The sequence below is a fragment of the Euleptes europaea genome, chromosome 2 (assembly GCF_029931775.1).
Source record: "Euleptes europaea isolate rEulEur1 chromosome 2, rEulEur1.hap1, whole genome shotgun sequence".
Lineage (NCBI taxonomy): Eukaryota > Metazoa > Chordata > Lepidosauria > Squamata > Sphaerodactylidae > Euleptes > Euleptes europaea.
In genome coordinates this window covers 77130381-77148523 of record NC_079313.1, presented here as the reverse complement: position 1 = coordinate 77148523, position 18143 = coordinate 77130381, and the positions used below count along the sequence as shown (strand labels likewise).

The following is an 18143-nucleotide window of genomic DNA, read 5'->3' as shown; positions in this document are numbered from 1 at the left end:
GACCAATAGCAGCTAACATTACCCTCCTCTCTTCCATTTTATCCTCACAACAACACTGTTAAGTTAGGCTGAAAATGTATAACTAGCTCAAGGTCAGTCAGTGAGCTTCCATTGGCAGAGTGGTGGTTTGATCCTAACCTGAAAATCTAGCCACTACATGGCACTGGCTTTCATGAGGTGACTGCTGTTGAACAGCAGTGAGCCACTGGGCCTGGGTGAGTATTGCAAGTCACATGGTAGCAGGTTGTCTAGTGGTTGCTGGATGCTGGAAGGTCTGGCCCTGACGAGTCCTCCCCCAAAGGCCAAAACAGGTCTGGAAAGGGCCCTTCCCCCTCCCCCTTACTTTAACCCACAGAAACCAAGGCTTGAACTCCTGCAATACTGTTTTATCAATGGTTGCTGAGGGAATTTGTTCCTTAAAGCTACAGGTGCTGCTTTTAGAATGTTGGGTTTTAAAAAAAAAACCCATGTATTTTTTTTTAAGATTTCAGATTTTTCTGCAGAGCTGAAGTGTTTGTAGAAAGACCCATCATGTCTGTTCATGGCTTCATTCTCCAGATTTAAGTGTCCACATATTTGGCCACATTGATTTGCCCCTTTGGGAAAATGTAACATGTAGCTAGTCAGTACACATGAAGCAACCAATGTGGCAAATAACAGCTATCCATTGCCATTTCAAGTCTGGAAAACAGTAGAAGGATTTAAGCTCCCTCTCCCTGCAGGCTTAGTCCCAGTCCAAACTGGACCCACACATACTTAGGAACTGCAGAACTCTCAAAGATGTCTCTTGAGCCAGCCTGGGGACTCCCAAGAAAAACATAACATGTAGTTAGGCCCTTAGTCCATATCCTAAACTGGGAAGCAGTTGTGTAGGCATGGCAGGAGGCAGGCAGGGGACTACATACTTATTTATGCCCGTTTTTCTGCTGTGTAACATTATGGCAGTGGGCTGAGGGTACCTAGGGCACTAAATCCCACTCCTCTCTGGCATGCCGCTAGCACTGCCCATTTCCAGGCACTCTGCTGGTACAGCCAAACCAGCATGCTGGTGCAATTTACACCAGCATGTCATTGGAGTGATATACTAGTGCAACTCCATCTACACATGCTAGCATATCTCTGCTTTACTGTGGCACAGGGAATAAATAGATTTTGGATAGCTTTAGGATTACACCTTTACAAGGCCATTGTGCTGTGATCCATCATTGCCAGTATTCAGATCTGAAGAAGACATGTTAAAGTGGTTCTGTAAAGATCACAACTTGGCCTTTTGAGAATAGGCCCCACAGCAATGGGACATCCTTCTACAGGACTGGGCATGTCTGACTTCATAATTCCAAGGCATTCTCATTGTTATGTATGTACATAGCTAGGCCAGTAAGCAGGGGAAAATCCTAGGAGCTTGAGTCCCCGACAAAGGATCCTAAACCTGCACGCACCATTGGTCTAAGCCGGCACACACCATTGGCGACCCGGGGGTTGTTCCCCCCCATCACGGATCAAGTCCTCCCCACGCGGACTTAACACTCATAACAAAGATGGAACACTAAAACAGCCAGCAAATATATCACTGTATATCTTACACATTCCAGAAACCTGTTAACAGCCCTTGGACATGGTCCAGAGCCTTTAAATTGAGTCAGAACAGGTGCCCATGTCCATGAGCTTTGCACTCCTTTAATAGGAGATACCAAGATCCAAACTTGTGGCCTTACACATATATAGCACATGTTCTGCCACCAAGATCTGGTTTTGCTGTGACTTAGGTCCTATGTAAGTCCCATGTTATTCACTGAGGCTTACTCTCAGGAAGATATCCTTAGAATTGCAACCTTAGATGTTGAAGATTAACATCATCAGGGGAGGAGCAGTGGCTCTGTGGTAGAGCTTCAGTTTTGCATGCAGACTTCAATCCTTAGCATCCCCAGTTAAAGAGACTAGGTAGTAGGTGATGTGAAATAAATCTAAGACCCTGGAGAGCCACTGCCACTCTGAGGAGACAATACTGATCTTGGACCCAAAAGGTCTGATTCAGTATAAGGCAGCTTCATGCGTTCATTAATCGCTTGGTGGCTGTGAAAAGTTTGTTTCAAAGGTGTAGGAAGCCTTTCCTCATGAACACCTCGTGGTGGTTCAGATTGCCTTGCTCAATAGCAACACTAATAATATCTCTGAGTTGTGGATCTTCCAGTAAGTAGAAGTATGAAACCCAGGCACTACTGCCGTTTAGCAACACCTCCCCATATTTTTATCTAGAGGATACCAGGTTGGGCTGTGGTTAAAACCATATTTTATCAGAAGACATATGTATCCCTGGGAACAATGCTTTTATCACATAGGGAGGGAAAGGAGAGATTCAGGGTTCTTATTAGCCTAGGACAGGGCGTGGCCTTTATCTGCTAAAACACCACTTTCTTTATGCAACTACAAATAGAGTCCAAGGCACTGTCCTTCAGTGTTACTCCTCTGAAGATGCCTGCCACAGCTGCTGGCGAAACATCAGGAAAGAAAATACCAAGACCATGGTCACACAGCCCAGATAACCTACAAGAATCGATGAACTCTGACCATGAAAGCCTTCGACAATATTTTTATTACAATATTGTCTTATATTTTATTTAAATGAACTTAGAAGGATGTTGTAACTCTGTTTAGGATTGCACTGCTAGATTGGTCCCAAGGAGAGTCTTGAAGGCACGCAAACTCTAAGTTAATTTAGAGCAACCACTGACAAGTCTTATTGCAGCAGTGAGATCCTGGTAAATCATCTCTTGGGGTGCCACATTTTTCTCATGAGACTTCCTGGAAATCTAGACAAGAGGTAAATTAGAATGATGCTCTGTAAACCTTTCTATCTTACAGGAATCTGCATCTGAGAAGTTAATTTTCCCAATCAGCTGAAGCTGCAATGGTCAGTGCCTAGTAGGGTTGCCAACCTCCAGGTACTAGCTGGAGATCTCCTGCTATTACATCTCCAGCCATAGAGATCAGTTCACATGGAGAAAATGGCCACTTTGGCAATTGGGCTCTATAGCATTGAAGTCCCTCCCCCTCCCCAAACTCTGCTTTACTCAGGTTCTGCTCCAAAAATCTTCTGCCAGTAGCAAAGGGGGACCTGGTAACCCTAGGCAATGCAGAACCCGCTCCCATATGAAGGTGTCCTTCTGGACAGTTCTGTCTCGCTACAGTTCTAACTTGACTAAAATAATGTCTGCCTCAACACTTGTTTTGCCCATTTTGCAGAAAGATAATACCGTGGGAGCCTTCCTGAACTCCCCACACAGGCTCTCCCACAAGGCAGGAGGCACCACAGAGAATGCAGTGGCTGATTTTACCAATTAATTATATTCCATAGCACTGTTGCGGTACTTATCACAAAATAAAAAATATATACAAATGGTCAGTTGCATCCCCCACCAAGAAACGAATCTCTTTGAAGATGGTGCCCCTCAGGCCAGTCCTGTGCCCCTCTGAGGTCTGCGCTGTAGGCGACTGCCTAGTTCGCCTAATGGTAGCTCTGGCCCTGAGCGACAGACTGCCAGGCAGTGGTTCCCAACGTGGGGCACCCCCCCACACAGGGGGGCAATTTGATTTTTAAGGGGGGCAATTCGCGAACGAGTTATTAACAGTGATTTTTTTTGCATTTCTGATGGTTCTAGGGGCCTCATATATATAAATATACATTGTGACATACATATTTGAAAAATTAAAATCAGAATGTACACGGCGGTCAGCTGGTGACAATTGTAACAGTGGGCCAAAAGATTTCCCGGTAATAATTGGCATCCAGACTGCTAGGGAAGCTGGGGGAAGGAATGTCTACCTAGATACAGGCTTGCTCTCTGTGTGCTTTAAGTAAGTGGGTTAAGAGTCATGGAGTGTCAGAGTGAGAAACTGGATAGAACTGAACTGTACTGCGCCGCCTCTTTGTCTGTAATACAATCAGATATTACAGAATGTTGATATCCCGTCATAACTTGAATTTGGATCAATGTCTCTGCCTCAGTACAATCGGGACTCAGAGATTTCTGCCCATTAGGGCCTCTGAGTCAGCAGCTGCAAATAAACGGTTTTCTTGAAATAACGATTTGGGTCTCTCCCCACCCCCCGAACCCCTGGTTACCACATCACAATGGAGAGGGGGAAAGCTTGTTTAGATCAGGTTAACGGCCTTTCAGACTTCCTCCGCGTGAATAGGAGTCCACTTTTTGAATAATAAGAATTATATGTCACCGGGGGGGGTCAGGATTTTAGAGATGCTTAGGTGGCGCACGGCCGAAAACAAGGTTGGGGACCACTGCTGCCAGGGATGCCGCCGGGCGCGCCGCCCGGAGAGCTCCCCGCATTTCCACGCTGCAGAGCGCGCTTGCAAGCGGAAGCTTTGCAGGCAGCCTCGTTTGCGTTGCTTTACGGCACGCTGGGGAGGGATATGGGGAGGAGGAGGAGGAGGCGGCGCCGGGCAGGGCGCGAGCAGGAAGCGAGCCTTCGCCGCCGCCGCCCGGGGTCTGGGCTGTGCGGGGCCGGGGCGCGCGATGCTGGGCTGGGCCGAGGGCGCGTGTCCGCACCAGCTGCTGGGCCGGCTGCGCTTGGTGCGCGAGGCGACGGGGCGGCTGAGCCGGGCGGAGGCGCCGCCCGCCGCGCTGTGCTACGTGCCCCGCGAGGTGCAGTACAAGATGTGCAAGGACCCCAGCGCGCCCCCCGCGCTCGCCTCGGCCTCGGGCCGGAGCCTGCTGCCCGTGTGGGGCAGCCCGGGCCAGGCCGGCGCCGGCGGCAGGAAGGGCCCGGGCAGGGGCACCGTCGAGCTGCGCAAGGGCTCGTGCGTCCGAGCCAGCGGCGAGGAGTATTGCAACGGGCACGGCCTCTGGGTGAGGCTCACCCGGGTGAGTGGCGCCGGTGGAAGGCATTTCCCGACGGAGGGGGCTGTGTGTGTGTGTGTGTGTGTGTGTGTGTGCCGGAGCGTCTGGCCCGTCGGGGTCTCATCCCCTCCCTCCGACTCCTAAGGCGCCCTCCTTCCTCATTCCGGAGGGGTGGCAACGAAGCGAGGGCGCTTGTGTGATGAGGAAAGGCACGCGCTCTGCACACGCTTAGAGGCACTTTAATTCTTAGGGTTGTATCGTTATTACAATACAGATCAAATTAAACTGGGGGTTTGTGAAGTCGGTTTCAGGTCGCCGGCTCAAGGTTGACTCAGCCTTCCATCCTTCCGGGGTCGGTCAAATGAGTACCCAGCTTGCTGGGGGTAAAGGGAAGATGACTGGGGAAGGCACTGGCAAACCACCCCGCAAACAAAGTCTGCCTAGAAAACGTCGGGATGTGACGTCTCCCCATGGGTCAGGAATGACCCGGTGCTTGCACAGGGGACCTTTACCTTTTATGTTAAGCACACACTAGGGAAAAGAGCAAAAGTCCAGTAGCACCTTAAAGACTAATGCCATTTCTGGCAGGGTATGAGCTTTCGTGAGCCACAGCTCACTTCTTTAGAAAGCTCATACCCTGCCAGAAATTTTGTTAGTCTTTAAGGTGCTACTGGACTCCTCCTCTTTTCTACTGCTAGTGATAGACTAACACGGCTACCCATCATAATCATCTCCACTAGAGAAAAGGAGGATCTTCACTGGCTCCTATCACTAATGTGTCATGTTAGACAGTATTATAGACTTTTTTATAACAATGTTAAATAATCAGAGGTAATTATGAACTCCGTTGCATTTTAAATCTATAAGGTTTAACGAAAATCATCCTCTTGCTCTTATTATCTACCTTCAGATGATCTTCTGTATGTATCCTTTGGGATTTGACAGCGCAGGGCCCATGAAGAGTAGCTCTGGCCTGAGCCCATTGAAACGCAGCTCTGTCCGCTGGTTCGCCCAGTAATCTCCATCTCCTTTCAGTTGCTTGAATGTATTCTGCTGTGTGCGGAGTCATTATTTTCAGCAGCGGTATGCAGGGCTGTGTTTTCATCCTGCAGGACATCCTGGTTACCCCCCTCAAAGGGAAGGAGGTACAGGATAGGTTTTCTAAAGGTGGAGTATTTGCTGTGAGTCCAATTTATGATGACAGAGAATGGGACAATCTAAGGCCCGTTTTTTTTCCTTTTAAAAGTACAATTTTTTCCTGTAGCCAACTTCTTCTCCCCTCTATGAGGTTTGCTGCATAAAGTTTTAGCAGATACCGGCATGGTGGCAGCAAAACTGTTCTGTGGGAGAGGTTTTCCCCCCACAACGATGTGATGCGTCTCTCTGAATCCCAGTTACTTTCTTTCCTGGCAGCATTCATGCTAAAATAAACAGACAGTCCATATTTGCTAAGTGCCAAGTAGGACTATGAGGTGTGCACTGTTAGCTGTAATCACAGGAACTTGCAGAAAACATCCTTGTCTGAGCAAGAGATTTCCCTAATACCTGCAAGGTCCTCAGTTGTGCAAACTGGGAATGCAGGCATATTCATGTATCTGTCCATACAGATTGTCATTGTAATGGTGTTTTATGTGTATGCCACTTGCATCATTGGAGAAGGAAAACTATTGCAGGTTCCCTAGGATCAGAAAAGGATAATTGATTTTTAACCGGAACTGCACCAGAGAGAGCCATTACTTCAAACAATCTATGGACATATCTTCATGTTGACTCAGTGAACTGCTGAACTCCTTAGATAAGCCTGAGAGTTATTTGAACGCTCCGGATTGCACTGGTTGTACAAAGCTCCAACTTGACTGCTCGTCCAAGTGTGCATTATTTCCTCACAGGAGCAGCTGGAGGAATACAAGACTGGCTGTGATCTGGAGGAAGGCTGGGTACTGATGTGCAAGCATGCCGATGGTGGGGACAGGCTCGTGCCGGTGGAATCTATGGAAAGAATCCAGAGGCAGCAGCAACTCTTTGGGGTGGACTATAAGCCTGTGATCAGGTATGGAGCCTGAGAACTATATTTCTTGGGTTGGAGGGCTCTCTTCTAGGTACAAGCTAAGCGTATTGACCATGAACCTGTGACTAGCAGAAATGACAAAACCAAATAGAGTTGCTGCAAACTAAGTTAGGAGTTCCCAACTATTTTGATAATTGAATCAACTGGGAGGTTTAAACGTTTGCTCAGGTCTTGCCTCCTGATCCTGAGGCTTGCCCTGCACCCTCAGGATCAGGAGGCGAAGGTTTGCCCTGCTTGGTATTGGTGCTAGGACCCCAACCATTAGCAGCACAAAAAGGGAAGCAAGTTACTCAAAACATCCCCTTTATCTTCTTCATTTTTTTGTTTACCACCTACTTGCAGTTGCTTCTGATCTGCTGCTTGTGTGCTATTTTGTGATCCTCTTCTTTATATGATTCAAGTCAGTTGGGTCGTCTGAGTAGTGATGCCAGGATTTGCCACCATGAAGCCAGTTCAGAATGAGGACGTGGAAATATTGCCTCCCTTTGAATGGCTGTTGGGAGGGAGGAATGCAATGACTGTACTGCAAACATTCTTACCCCTTCTCCCAGCTCATGGAAAGGTTTTCCAGAACGTTTGCTGTCCTATTTAGTACATCATCCCCTGTAAAAACTGTCAAGAACATGGTGAAAGTCATTTTGCCCAAAAAATGCTAATATTGAGCATTTTTATGTATCTGCTATCACACTTGTTCCTTTAATTATTCTGTTAAATAAACATAAACTTGTTGGTTTTTTTAAATAAAGAGTAAGAATAGTTGGTCAAGGGATTATGAATTAAATCCTTTCCAAGCTTAAACAAATGGTTATACATTGGCCACTTGAATCCTTCTTATACGTTTTCCTTGTTTTAGATACTGACTGTTCAGGTTGAGCTTTTAATTTTATTTCTGTGTGACTAAACAAGACTCTTTTCTGGTCGTTAATGTTTTCCTCCTTTTATTCCAGATGGGAGCAGGTAGTGGATTTAACATATTCCCTGCGTCTTGGGGCCAAACCAAAAATCATGGAGCCAGATGTAGCTGCAGTAGAGAGACTCCGGTAAAGGGATTGCAACTTTTTGTATGGCCATAAAATAGGCTGGTAGTTTGGGGGAGCTAATGCTCTTCATCTGGGAGTGGAGATTGGGTCTGTCGCATTCCACAGATTGGAACCTGTTCGCATACCAGCCTGAACTGCTGACCTACAGCGGTGCATTGGTAGAAGACGGAATAAAAGCAACATCTTGGAGGTGTCATGGCTCAGTGCTACAGAACCTGCTTTGCATACAGAAGGTTCCAGGTTCAGTCCCCAGCATTTCCAGTTACAGGGGTCAGGTAGTAGGTGGTATAAGACTCTGGAGAGCCACTGTCAAACAAAGTAGACAATATCAAGCTAGAGGGACCACATGCTTTTACTCAGTATGCCAGCTTGATGTGAGGATGAATTGGGAGGATAGGGGAGCATGACTGGTGATGAGAGAATAAACAGATAGTGGTTCCATCCAGTTTAATTAATCCCAATCATTATCATGTTAGGTTTGTGCCTCCAACATGGAGTTATGAGTGTGATGAAGATCTGGTGCATTTTCTCTACGATCACATTGGCAAGGAGGATGAGAATCTGGGCAGCATCAAGCAATACGTGGATAGCATCGATGTCTCTTCCTACACGGTATTAGCATCGTTATGGGCATGGTTTGTATAGGGACTTCTCCCTCACATGGATTGCTCTCTGTTGCCTTAAGATCATAGTTCCTGGTTTAGCTTTTGCTAGTAATCAGGGGTAGTTAGGCAGTGAACGTGTGATTGGTATCAGAAATCTAAGGGTTAAGCGGTTAAGTCCAAACTGGTTGTAGTAAACAAGCCCTGGAAGTCTTGTTGCCAACTGTGATTACCTGTGGAATGACCTCTATCCTGACAGTGGAGTACATGTTAGCTTTATTGGTTTCAGAAGAGCAGGCAGAGAGGTGTGCTTTACTTAGTCAGCTTTTGTTAGTTTAGGAATACCCAGACTTTTAAGTTCCTGAGTTGTCTTGTTGGAAGTCTGCAAACTTTCAGTTTAAGTTGTGCTTGCTGCTGCTGATGTTTCAGTGAAGACAGAGAAAGAGTTGTGATAAAACTGAAATGCCTTGATGTGTGCTGAGATACTGTGCCAAGTGGCTCCTTGGCAGATCAGCAGACTTCCTCTCCCCGGCTGGCTAGAGAGGGGCTCAAATCCATGAGGTGGATGCCGTAGCTCTCTCTTAGGGACTGGGATGTTTTGGCATGTCAAACTGAGTTCAATTCCTTGGGGTGCTAGAGTTGACATCCTCCTGGAGCACAGAAAGGATACTGTAGGTATCTGAAAATGAACTCTTTGGAAACTTAGCCAGATGGTATTGTTGGAAGATCTAGTTTTTTCAGATACCTGGCTGTTAGCATTGCCAGTCCTCCATGCACTATGGTTTTTTAAACTGTTTCACTTGCCAGCTTCCAGTTTTCTAAGCCCATTCTTAGTCATAGTTCCACTGTACACTGCATTCGTCAGGCCACACCTGGAGTATTGTCTGCAGTTTTGGAGGCCTCACTTAAAAAAGGATGTGGACAGAATCAAGCGAGTGCAGAGGAGAGCGACGAGGATGATTGGAGCCTGGAGACCAAGTCCTACGAGGAAAGGCTGAGGGAGTTGGAAATGTTTAGTCTGGAGAAGAGGAAGTTGAGGGGGGACATGATTGCTCTCTTTAAGTATTTGAAGTGCTGTCACTTAGAGGAGGGCAGGGAGCTGTTTCTGTTGGCAGCAGAGGATAGGACTCGTGATAATGGGTTTAAACTGCGGGTGGAAAGGTATATTAGGATATTAGGAAAATGTTTTTTACAGGAAGAGTTGTTCAACAGTGGAATCAGCTACCTAGGGAGGTGGTGAGCTCCCCTCACTGGCAGTCTTTAAGCAGAGGCTGGACAAGCACTTGTCAAGGATGCTCTGGGCTGATCCTGCATTAAGCAGGGACTAGATGACCTGTATGGCCCCTTCCAACTCTGTGATTCTATTGAGAAATGAGAGCAATTCAGTACCTCACAGATTGCTTCCAGAGCCAAGCATCCAGCCCGTGCTTGAGTGTGTGAATGGTGGTGATCCTGTCCTCCTCCACCTTGCCTATGTTCTGCTCTGCTTCCCTCAGGAAGAGTTCAACGTTTCGTGCCTGACAGACAACCATGCAGACACCTACTGGGAGAGTGACGGATCCCAGGGCCAGCACTGGGTCCGTCTCAATATGAAGAAAGGAACCATCATCAAGTGAGCCGCTAATGTATCTCTTTCCTATCAGTCTGTGCAATGGGGGGTTTCCCTCCCAGTCACTACATAGAGGGGTAGGGAGGGGGTACTGATCTAATCAGTGCACATAGCAGGTGACTTTAATAATTCAAACTAGTTTCACATGTACTCATGGACAATCAGAACCATCCTAAGCAGACTTATGTGCCTCTAAACCCATTGGTTTAAATGACTTAGAGTATGACTCCACTTAGAGAAATGCTGTGTGACATCAGGAAGTGATGGTTAGTGATAATCTGCATGAGGACTGGTTGATTTTTGTGCTTGAAGGGATCTTGCGCTTCCTGATGCCCAGGAAAGGATGGTGAGAAGTGTTTAATAATGGAAGAACCTTCTAGGTAAAAGTTGCTCCCATGCATAATATTATTTATTATTATTTGTACATTATTTATAGTCTGCCTTTCTCACTGAGGCTCAAGGCTGATTGCGTAATGTAAGCCAGTACAATCAATAGACATCTGATCATATTAGTAGTATAGTTCTGTTTTCTCTATTGAAATGTTTTCCTGAATCATTCTCTTATAATGCAGCCCTAAAAATGCCCTCCTGTGAACAGTTCTGTTTTACATTGTTTGCGGAAAGCCAAAAGTGTGGGAGCCTTCCTGATCCCCATAGGGTGGGGGCCACTACAAAGAAAGCTTGTATATGGGCAGTTGTTGATCTTACCTATTTGCAGGGTGGCACCTGTAGAAGGCCCTGTTCAGATGAGTGAAGTTGTTGTGGCGGGGCCTAGGAGGAGAGGGGCTCCTGCAGATATGAGGGTCCAAGGCCAGGAAGGGCTTTGTATGTGATGGCCAGTACCTTGAACTGAACCTGGTAACTAAAGGGAAGCCAATGAATTGACTGCAGAATAGGTGTAATATGCATGCATTGCCTATTTCCTGATGACCAAGTTCCAGCATTCTGCACTAACAGGAGTTTCCAAGTTGATATTGAGGGGAGATTTTTATATATAGAGAGAGCATTGCAATATAATAGACAGGCAAGGGGGTTGTGTATCTGTTCACATATATCAGGGGTTTGCAAACTGCGGCTCCTGAGCCGCATGCGGCTCTTTGGCCCGATGAGTGTGGCTCTCCGAACTTGGTTCAGAGCCCCTGCTCTCGCGCCCTCTCGCGCCGGCAGCCGGGCTGCGGAGCCGGCGCACCTGAGAGAGAGAGAGCGAGCGCAAGAGAGCAGGCAAGCAGGCGCGCTGTCTCTCCCCCACCCCCACCGTGGAGAATGGCCAGGTCCCCCTTTCCCTTGCCCTCAATGGTTGGGAGGCTAAAGCCTCCCCTCCCCTCTAGCCGCGCGATTGCTGGGCAGGCGGCTTGGCGGTTCCTGCCCCCCCGCCCGCCTATCAGCTGTTGGGCGGGCTTCCTTTGGTAGACCTGCCCTCCGGCTGAGTCCCATTGGGATGCCCTGTCTACCCACTGGCTTTCTTGGCGGTAGACCTGGACTCCGAGGAGGGGGAAAAGTCCCCCTTCAGAGGCCCGGTCTACCAGTTGGCTTCTATGGGCCTCCGGAGGCCAGGTCTACTGCCAAGAAAGCCAATGGGTAGACCTGGCCTCCCAATGGGACTCAGCCGGAGGGCAGGTCTACCAATAGGCTTTTATGGCAGTAGACCAGGCCTCCAGACGAGGACTCCAGACGGGGAGGGGGAAATGGCAGGGACTTACAATTTAATTTTTATCAATAAATAAGATCACTATTAAGTATGATATCAAGTTTTATTCAGTGTACCTATAGTTTAATTAAAACTTTAATTAAAGTTTATTAAGTTAATAAACAGTGTACCTACCTATATAGTTTAAGTTTAAGAAATTTGGCTCTCAAAAGAAATCTCAATCGTTGTACTGTTGATATTTGGCTCTTTTGACTAATGAGTTTGCCGACCCCTGACATATATCATAGTGCCTTACCCCCTACAGAGCTGAATGCAATTTCAGATTGACCTCTCTAAATTATGGGGCAAAATCTTTGTTAATAATGGGAGAAGGAGCAGCCTTGACCTCCCACATGAATAGCAGAGGGTAATATTAAACAAACACCTGTAGATATTTGTGATCATACCTGTTTTCACGGAACTCCATCAAGATCATTTATTAGTCACCAAATTGAGATTTCTCTTGGAAGTAATCTGTTTTTCCACAATGGGAACTTTGTTCTGTTTGGGGATTTTGTTTTGGTACAGAGGTTACGTTGATAATTCCTTTATCTGGAGACCTTGATTCCTTTTATCATGCTGCCAGTTCATCCCAGCTTAGCACTATAAGCCAGGAACCATGAGAAGCAGAGCCCCACAACGACATTTCCTAAACCAGTACTTGTTATATTATCTCTCATCCTTCTCTGAAACTGGGGAGGACATTGACGTCTCCTTCAGACTTCTACAAATGTTCTCAGTATCTGGCCTCCAAAGTCCTCTTTGAAAACTGAAGCTAGGTAAGGCTATTAAAATCAGTCACCCCCGTGAGCTTCTGAGGGCCATGTTTATGGCGCTGCTCTGAAGGCATCTCTCTCTGCCAAGTACTGCCTTGCTTATTCCATTCTTTCTGCCTTTTAGGCCCCCAATCCCAAAAGAATTGTCCATCTTTGGGAGTTTTCTCAGTTTATTTAATATTTTCACTGTCCCTTTTCTGCCTTTTAATTCTCTCTCTAAGGAAATTGTTCCTGACAGTGGACACAACAGACGAGAACTTCATGCCCAAGCGTGTGGCTGTCTATGGTGGTGAGGGTGACAATCTGAAGAAGCTGAGTGATGTGGGCATTGATGAGTGAGTGATGTTGGGGAGGGGAATTTGGTTGGTTTGGGGCAGGCTGTGAAACTGAACTTAAATCTTGCTTGCACACTGTGTCCTGTCTGTCAGTGGAAAGTCCATGGGTTTCCCAGTAGTAGCATGGGGGAGGGGGGGAGAAGGGGGTTATCTAGCAAGTTGGAGATGGGAACCAGGGTTTCTGGAATCCACCTCCCATCCCCACCCAAACACAACTTTTCCTCCATTTTTTGGGCTTGTAAGGTGAAAGGACTGGCAGCTGGGGGTAAGTCTGTCCTGTGCAAGAGGAAACAGATGTTTTTGTGTCCCTAGGAGCTACATCGGGGATGTGTGTGTGCTGGAAGACATGACTGCTCATTTGCCTGTCATTGAAATCCGCATTGTGGAATGCAGAGGTGTGTGGGTGTCAGTGCGGGAATGAACCTGTTATTCTTGGGGAAGCGGGGTGCAATGATAGGACCTTTCTCCAAAAATAATTTTGCTCCACGTGTGTGTTCATGCACACACAAACACCCCCTTCCAGTGGGAACCCTTGAGAGCCAGCGTGGTATAGTGGTTCAGAGCAGCGGACTCTAATCCAGAGTTTGATTCCCCGCACTTCCACATGAGCAGCGGACTCAAATCTGGAGGATCGGGATCGATTCCCCACTCCTCCACATGAAGCCTGCTGGGTGACCATGGGCTAGTCACAGCTCTCTCAGAACTCTCTCAGCCCCACCTACCTCACAGGTGTGTGGGGGGGAGGCAATTGTAAGCCGCTTTGAGACTCCTTACAGTAGAGAAAAGCGGGGTATAAAAACCAACTCTTCTTCTTCCTTAGAGCCATGGCGGAATTAAGTCTCCTTAGGTAGTCACTGCTTGGCATCTACTTTGGTGCTTCCTATCTGTACATGCCCTTTGTGAGTACTTACTCCTTGAAAAGGACTAGAGTCCCCCCAAGTTTTTGTCACAATAAATGTGCTTTAAGGTGCACGCGGTCTCTGTTGTGTTTGCTATGATAACATGGCTACCCCTCCCTGAATTCTCCAGAAATGACACTGACAGAACTCCAATTCATGCTGGTCTTGCAGTGATTCAGAGGGGCTTTCTCCTTCGTCACTTCTCTCTTCTTCTCCCTCCATCCCAGAGGAAAGTATTCCTCGCTTGACTGACGCACCTGTGCTGCATTGTCCTCGTCTTTTATGCAGATGATGGGATTGACGTCCGCCTCCGGGGTATAAAGATCAAATCGTCTCGGCAGAGGGAACTGGGGCTCAACGCAGATATGTTTCAGCCAGCCAACCTGGTGAGGTATCCTCGTTTGGAAGGGACAGACCCTGATGTGCTCTACCGGCGTGCTGTGGTCATCCAGAGGTACGAAGGTTGGCAGTGGATGTCATGCAAACATCTTGAATCTGAGAAACAGGGTAGACAGAAGGCAATCTGCAGCTGTGGGGGTGGGGGAATAAGATAATTTGTGTGTGTTCCTGCAAAGTAGCTGAAGGGATTTATTGAGAAAGAGAATGCCAAGGCCTTCCTCATTAATGTCCCAATTTGCTTTTGGAGCCAGGCTGTTCTGAGGCACATGGCACACATTTGAGCTTCACGTGAGCAGCGGACTCTGATCTAGTGAACCGGGTTGGTTTCCCCACTCCTACACATGAAGCCAGCTGGGTGACCTTGGGCTAGTCACAGCTCTCCGAATTCTCTCAGCCCTACCTACCTCACAAGGTGTCTGTTGTGGGGAGATTGTAAGCTGCTTTGAGACTCCTCAAAGGTACAGAAAAGCGGGTATAAAAACCAACTTTTCTTCTTCCTTTAAATGGAATCTCTTATATCAGTTAGCCAGTGACTGCATCCTTTTCCCAGAGAGGAGAGATTCTCACAATCAATGTGGTGTGTTCAGTGGCAGGGACTGAAAGCATGTATGTACACATGTGAATATGTGGCATGGCTCCAAATATCCTTGCTGAAAGCCATACTTGATGAGCATGCTTTCATCCAACTTTTTTTCATTCTGTGCTCCAAACTGCCTTTTTCTTCTGGCAGGTTTATCAAGATCTTGGACAGTGTTCTTCACCACCTTGTCCCAGCCTGGGACCACACCCTTGGCACATTCAGCCAACTCAAGGTGAGGCTGGGGTGCAAGATTCTGTACTTGAGGCGCTAATGAATTAGCAGTCTTGTGACAGTCATCACCTCTGCCTCAAAAGGCTGCTTCTCTAGGGAAAGGGAGGACTGCCAAGAACCACCATGGGCCTCCAGTCAAAGATTCCCCTGGGGACCCCTACCTTCACTTTCAGAAGAACCCAAACATGATTTTTGATTAGAATAGACATGAACCATCCTTCAGCATAATTTGAAGAGCTGTCACTTAGAGGAGGACAGTGAGCTGTTCCTGTTGGCAGCAGAGGATAGGACACGCAATAATGGATTTAAATTGCGGGAGGAAAGGCACTGGCTGGATATTAGGGGAAATTTTTTTTATAGTAAGAGTTGTTCAACTGTGGAATCAGCTACCTAGGGAGGTGGTGGGCTTCCCCTCACTGGCAGTCGTTAAGCTGAGGCTGGACAAGCACTAGTCAGGGATTCTGTAGGCTGATCCTGCATTGAGCAGGGGGTTGGACTCGATGGCCTATATGGCCTCTTCTAACTCTCTGATTCTATAATCATCTTGCCTAGCTCACAGGACCCCCAGGATAACCCAGGTCTCTGGAATTTTGTAAAATAAAAACCAGCATCTCTACCTTTCAGCAGCCATGGGAAAAGGCTACTTAAAATAATAAAGTTTATGGCTGATACTGGAAATAGAGCCAAGCTGGTTAGAAACGTGGAGGGGGGGACCATCAGAGCACTGCTGTCTTTTGACCCAGCCCTGCTTTTTCCATGACAGCGTATCAAGCAATTCCTGTTGTTGTCCAAGCGGCGCACAGTGTTAATCACCCAGTGCCTCAAGGATTCTGAGACTAGCAAGCCAAACTTCATGCCTCGCCTCTACATCAATCGGCGCCTGGCCATGGAGCATCGTGACAATCCAGCCCTTGATCCCAGCTGCAAAAACACTGTCTTCTCCCAGGTATGGATGGCCATCATACACAAATGCAAGGAAGATGGCGATTCAATGCTGTACCGCCAGCATTCAGCAAGCATCTGAATGCTGGTAGTACAGCACTGAATTGCTATCTTGGTCTAGTGCTATAGCGCAAAAGCTAGAACATTTTTTTTAAGCTGAAAAAGAACTCTGTAAAAAAGGCAGGGGGAAAGAAGCAGTGCTTTTGTAAGTGCCTTAGGCATTTCAAGCACCACACTACAGCAGTCCAGAAGCATAAAGAAGACTTGATATTGCTTTGATGAAAATGAACTCAATTGATGATTTTAAGATAAAATGGCAGCCACTATATGATCACTACTCATATGCTTTAAACTTTTTTGTTCTTTAGTGTCTAATTATGAAGATTGCTAAATCAGAACTTAGTAATAGAAATCTGTAGTTTTAGGTGAATTGATGAAGATATGTGTATGTATTGGATTGAAGCTCGGACACAGATATCTATATGTATATGTGTATATATATTGACTTCCCGTTCCCCCCCTCTTTCTTCTTTTTGTATCCTGTCATATAAAACAAAATTAAAAAAAGACGACCTGAAAAGGAAAGATAGCTGTTTTTTTAAAAAAATGAAACAGCTCAGCTTTGCTTTGTGAATAGAACCCAAGCCGCTTTGTATTAAAAAAAAATCTATTAGCAGCTGGGGGCCAAAATGGTTGTTTCTGAAATGACACAAACAATCCATTAGCAAGTGGATGCTAAAATTGATTATAAAGGCTGTTTGGAAGCAGCCTCTGTCTGCTATTTGCTGGGCACGTTATGCTTCAGAAATGCTTTTCTAACCTACACCCTCAAAGCTGGTTAAATTCACAGAAGAAACTTCATATATGAGTGTAAGCTGCAAACAGTTTTGTATGGCCATTCAACTCCATGCCCTTCTGTGTGGATTGGAGGTGTACCACTCAATATTCCATCATTTTATATTACAGTGGGAAATTCAGTGGCTTGCCTCTTGCAGCTAGAAGGTTTTCCATCCATGTAAGCCTCCAGAGCCCCCTTAAAATAGTTGGGGGAGTAGTCAGAGGTCTGCCTCAGAAAGGGGGAATGAGCAAAAATCACTCCCCCTTGCATGCATGGGAATTTTAGGCATGATCAAACCCAGTATCTCCCCTTGTGGCAAAGATGTTTCATGTGCTTTGCAGAAAATACTTGGGTCTTGACTCCTTGTCTTCTCTGATTCCCAGCAGTGATTGTGTTTTTATGCTGCATTGTAATTTTTGAGGCTTTTCCCACAGGATGGCTGGGAATCTCTGTCTAGTCTTTGTACTCTTTCTCCAAGCAGGCTAGACCCACAATAAGTTATCCTTCCAACAATCGTAGGTTAGGCTGAGACAGAGTGATTAGTCCAAGGTCATTCACTGATTTTCATGGAACAGTGGAGATTTGAACCTGGGTATTTTCAGTCCTAGTCTAAGTACTCTAGACACTATGCAACTTTGCCTGCTATAGTGAGCTCCTGACTGACTGATGGGCTGATTCTCTGCTTCCTGCATCCAAAGCAACAATCCAGCCCTGCATCACACTGGCTTTTTAAGTGATGAGTGTCATTTCTTATTCATGAATTAAAGACTGTTAGGAATCTTGGGAACCACACAGCAGAAGAGCTTCTTGTAACTTTTTGGTTACTATTACCAGATTCTAGTTCCAGATTCCAGTATAATAAATGCACCAAGACCCTCAAGGCACACATTTTGCTGCTGTGCTGAGTATAAGTAGCAGAGGTCAGGATTCTTTCACACCTAATGCCTTCTCTGCCTTCTCTGCTCTTCTAGGTGTATGAAGGCCTGAAACCCACTGACAAGTGTGAAAAGCCCCTGGATTATAGGTGTGTGTTTACTTACTTATCCATCCTGCCTCTTTGGCATTTGTGCTGGAAACATCAAATTATTTGGAGGTCAGAGTGTGATGCACCACAGGGCTTCTTGTAAGGCAGAAGATGAATCTCCACAGAAAGAAGACAGTACACACATGCACAGCATCCAAGGAATATAAGTCCTTGAGCAAACAGAAATGTTATCACTGACATTCCTCCCAGCAATGCAAGATCCCCTCTGCTAAGTACACAGACAACTTCCAAGTGAC

At 46.6% G+C, this 18143-nt stretch overlaps 1 protein-coding gene across 1 annotated transcript in view; it reads left to right on the top strand.

The window, feature by feature from the left end:
- Positions 1-4532: 4532 nt before the first annotated feature.
- Positions 4533-18143, top strand: part of HECTD3 (HECT domain E3 ubiquitin protein ligase 3) — a 29815-nt gene continuing 16204 nt past the window's right edge. The window contains exons 1-11 of the mRNA XM_056845147.1: positions 4533-4880; positions 6746-6906; positions 7872-7964; positions 8441-8576; positions 10063-10178; positions 12860-12973; positions 13286-13368; positions 14161-14326; positions 15002-15083; positions 15846-16028; positions 17834-17886. Coding sequence (XP_056701125.1) covers positions 4533-4880; positions 6746-6906; positions 7872-7964; positions 8441-8576; positions 10063-10178; positions 12860-12973; positions 13286-13368; positions 14161-14326; positions 15002-15083; positions 15846-16028; positions 17834-17886 — 1535 coding nt within the window. The remainder of the gene's footprint in view (positions 4881-6745; positions 6907-7871; positions 7965-8440; positions 8577-10062; positions 10179-12859; positions 12974-13285; positions 13369-14160; positions 14327-15001; positions 15084-15845; positions 16029-17833; positions 17887-18143) is intronic.